Source organism: Octodon degus, unplaced genomic scaffold (assembly GCF_000260255.1).
Source record: "Octodon degus isolate 3935 unplaced genomic scaffold, OctDeg1.0 scaffold00005, whole genome shotgun sequence".
In the NCBI taxonomy this organism is placed as follows: domain Eukaryota; kingdom Metazoa; phylum Chordata; class Mammalia; order Rodentia; family Octodontidae; genus Octodon; species Octodon degus.
Genome location: NW_004524581.1, coordinates 9,732,965 through 9,737,265, shown reverse-complemented (window position 1 = coordinate 9,737,265; position 4,301 = coordinate 9,732,965). Strand labels below are relative to the sequence as shown.

General features: G+C 41.2%; 1 protein-coding gene across 1 annotated transcript in view; it reads left to right on the top strand.

The window, feature by feature from the left end:
* The window catches only part of Ppa1 (pyrophosphatase (inorganic) 1), a 22,780-nt gene extending 18,775 nt beyond the window's left edge, over positions 1 to 4,005 (top strand). The window contains exons 3-6 of the mRNA XM_023723155.1: positions 3 to 122; positions 2,085 to 2,171; positions 3,038 to 3,164; positions 3,983 to 4,005. Of these exons, the coding sequence (XP_023578923.1) occupies positions 3 to 122; positions 2,085 to 2,171; positions 3,038 to 3,164; positions 3,983 to 4,005 (357 nt within the window). The remainder of the gene's footprint in view (positions 1 to 2; positions 123 to 2,084; positions 2,172 to 3,037; positions 3,165 to 3,982) is intronic.
* The last annotated feature ends 296 nt before the right edge of the window (positions 4,006 to 4,301 follow it).

The following is a 4,301-nucleotide window of genomic DNA, read 5'->3' as shown; positions in this document are numbered from 1 at the left end:
AGATTGCTACAAAGGACCCTCTGAATCCAATTAAGCAAGATGTGAAAAAGGGCAAACTCCGTTATGTTGCAAATCTGTTCCCTTATAAAGGGTATATCTGGAACTATGGTGCCATCCCTCAGGTATGCCTCATTTAACTTGCAGAAAATGTACTTTTTTGTAACTTATTGTTGGCAAAAGTAAGATTTAATCACCTTTAAAAAACGTTCACTATGGTCAGTTTCTTAAATTATAGGAAAGGATAATCAGGCTTATGACTTCTTTGGATCACATCTGTCTTTAGTTTCACTTGTAAATAATTACAGTATCTGCACTCAGATGTGAAGGTTTATTCTTTTGTGAGCTGTTGCTGTCTTTCTGTGGACTAGTTATAGCTGTGTGCATTGTTTTTTACAAATCCTGTGGCAAATCAGATAGAGTAGCAGGAGTGGTCAGCAGCACTGATTGTGGCCCCAGGTGGGCATGTCTCCTGGTGCCCCACTCTGAGACATTAGTAGTGCTCAGGAATGAAGAAAGGACTTTGTTCCTGCACACACACATTCACTGCTCTCTCCTTATTGAGGCTAAGCTCTTTGCGATATCCTACTGATGGAGCTGGGCATGATGGCGCAAGCCTGTAACCCTGGCACTTGGGAGGCTGAGGCAGGACGATCACTGTGAGTTTGAGGCCAGCCTGGGCTACATACTTACTTCAATGGCAACTGTAAACTGTACAGTGAGACTTTGTCTCAAAAAAAGGAATCATGGGTTCTGGTTTTCTTAAACAGTCCTTCCAGGAGGAGGGACATCTGCATGGTTTTCAGTTTATCCCTAGCACTGTACCAATATGTAGGTGGTTATTTATATTTAATGTCTGAATGAGTCATTAGAAATGTGTATTTATGAATATATGATGGTTTAATTTTAGTTTGGCTAGGCTAATACTGTGGCACTTACTAAAGGCTCAGCATAGCTTTTCCTATTGATAAATGATTTGTTTCTATTCATTAAAGTCCATTAAATGGAACCTATTGTGAGACAAGTTAGAACAAGTTATAAAGTGCAAGTCAGACTCACCTGGCTCGTTAAAGAAGCCAGTCATTCACTGTCATCCCAGCCCTTCACCTTGTGCTTTGGCTGTTTAGTACGCAGCTTTGAAGTACTGTCCCTTTGGGAAGACATTGCTGATGCACTTCTGTACGTTGGCTTTTGTTTTCTTAATGTTGGCTTTTTGGATGTGGCCTGCCTTTACTGCCCTCGGCCTTTATCCTTTTGCCTTCACTCAGCAGAATAGGTAGGCAAGTCCAAGTCATAAATATGTTATGGTTGGGGAAGAAGAACCTAAACAACAGCTGCTCTGTAAATTAAACTTGTTGGCAAGCCCAGGCTTCAGCCCTTTTTTGAAATGCTCTGCCAGGACTCTGGCCTAAAATTTAGCAAAAAAAAAAAAGAGAAAGCCAGTTATTTACACTTCAGAAAATCCTGATTGAAGTTTTCAGTCTTGGCTCCTGGCCAACAATAGTGTTTTTTTCGGGGGTGGAGGTGGGGGGCACGGTTGAGACAATGTCTCACTTTGTAGTGCAGGCTGGGCTTGAGCTCTGTGTATCCTCAGCTGTATCCCCAAGCTCACAGTGATCCTCCTGCCACAGCCTCCCAAATACTAACAAAATAATGCTTTTAACATCAGAACATATTATTTCCACTCTAATATTATTGTCTACCCACTTCTGCTTTACAGATTTGTTATAAAGAAAATCTAGTGTAGAAGACAGTAAATACCTAGAGCAAGTTCATCAAAGCACTTGTATTTTAATGTATTTATAAAAGTATTTGGTTCCAGATATATTTGTGTTTGTGTGTTGTCTGATTTATTACGTTGTTGATTTTTATTTGTTCTGGTAATTGTGCCTTAAATTCAGTTTAGTATTACATATATAATAGGGACTCTAGAATTTAATTGAAATTATTGTGTGTAGTTAAGATTCTGAAATGTGAATAAAAAACTTAAAGAGTAGCTGAATGCCCAACATTTTGCAGAAATATCAACATGCTCCCTTTTGTTAACAGGATATACAGAAATGACAAATCTAAGCCTTATTTTTTAGACTTGGGAAGACCCAGGACACAGTGACAAACATACTGGCTGTAGTGGTGACAATGACCCAATTGATGTTTGTGAAATTGGAAGCAAGGTAATGAAGCTGATAGTTTTTTCTCTATAGTATTGAGATGGTATGAGTGAAACATACTCAAGTTCTCACTTTAAAAATACTGTGAATAAAATATATATAAATAATAGTGAAACAGGTGTGTCCTTTTGGCTGATAAAAGCTTCTGTTTGATTCTAAGTTCTTATACATTATCATTCCTATATGTAACCTCATTTGGACAAAACCATGTCAGTCTGCAGAGGACTGGACACGCACACAGCGCGTGTGCTCAGGTGGCTTTCACAGATAGAACACTGCTTAGGGGTGAAGGTGGAGTTTCATTACCACAGTGTAGACCTTGCCCCTTGGAGTGACCAGTGAGTTGACGCAAGCCACATAACCTGAGCTGGATACTTCTGGTGGTGATTCTTCTACTAAGCAGGGTAGCTTTAAAGTTTTGATTATGAGGTAGGCATGGTGGCCCACACCTGTAATGCCAGCACTCAGGAGGCTGAGGCAGGAGGATCACTGTGCATCCAAGGCCAGCCTGGGCTACATAGTGAGACCCTGTCTCAGCGAAATATTTATTGTAGTTACTTCTTTATGATCCCTTTAAAAATGGTTAAAAAATGGTAAACAACTAACAAAATTGTGGTCAAGTTTTCAAAAGTCCAAGTTTTTGTTTTGTTGTATCGGTAGGGACTAAACTCAAAGCTTTGTGCGTACAAGGCAGGAGCTATTTCCAGCCCTAATGCTACAAAGACTGGTGAACTGTGCATTCCCTTCAAGAGGCCATCTGGTGTTCAGAAAGCTCCAGTTGCACTTATTTCCTCCTGCCTACTGGGTAAAGCTCTTCTCCCAGAGTTGCATTCTGCAGGGTTGTCCTGACTGTGGCTGTTGGCCTGCAGGTGTGTGCAAGAGGCGAGATCATCCGGGTGAAAGTCCTGGGCATCCTGGCTATGATTGACGAAGGGGAGACTGACTGGAAAGTCATTGCCATTAGTGTGGATGATCCTGATGCAGCCAACTACAATGGTAAGAAATATAAAAGGCTCCAGTTGTTCTATTTTGCTTTTGGGTTTTTTTGTTTGTTTGTTTTTTTGGCAGAACCGGGGATTGAACTCAGGCCTTTGCGCTTGCCAAGGAAGCACTTATTCCACTGAGCCATCTCCCTGGCCCCATTGGGTTTGCTTTTGAATATAGGGTCTCACTATGTAGCCTAGGCTGTCCTTAAACTCTTGGTGATTTTCCTTTTTTTTTTTAATGAGCAGAATATATTTATTGAGAGAAAGAAAGCTGTCCAACAGAGGGACAGGAGGGGGACCTGAACGGGTAGTGTCCCCCCGGGAAGTTGTTTCTTCCAGGGACTTGGTGATCTTCCTGCCTCAGCCTCTTGTGTGCTGAGATTACAAGCATGGCATGGCATACCTGGCTAAAGTCTTGGTAATTTTCATATGCCAACAAACTTGACCTATAATGGTAGAATTATAAGCCAGTCCTTTCAAACTACTGAAGAATGGAGGAACAAAGCATTTGACAAGGATTGCTGTTTTTACTGTTGAACTTGGGTTATATACAGTAACTTTTTCCTTTTCCTCTCAACATAATAGCACTCAGTTACTAGGTATATTTTATAAAATACATATATTTGATATGTAATTCACCTACCCTAAAATTCATTGAAGTGTACATGTCAGTGGCTTTCGTAGTATAGTTACTAGGTTGTGCAGCTGTCACTCTGATCTAATTCTGGGTCATTTTCTTCATTCCAAAAAGAAATCCCAAGTCCAGTGACAGCACTGTCCATTTCCCTCAGTCCCTGGCAGCTGCTAATCTACTGTCTGTCTCTGCAGATTTGGCTGAACAGTTTGTGTAAATGGAATCATAGGTGGCTGTGTCTGGCTCATCTCACTTAGCGTATAAGTTGAAGTTGGCCATTCACAGGCTGGGGATGTGGCTTAGTGGAAGAGCACTTGCCATGTATGCACAAGGCCCTGGGTTCCATCCCCAGAACCAAATAAAAGTTCACCATTAATCTATTTTTTCCCCCTTCTTTTCTTCCCTCCCTGCCTACCCTCCATTTGTCTGTCCATCCATCTGTCCTTTCTCATTACTAGGGATGGAACTTAGGACCTTTGCACTGAGCCACAACTGCAGCCCTTTGCCCTTTAA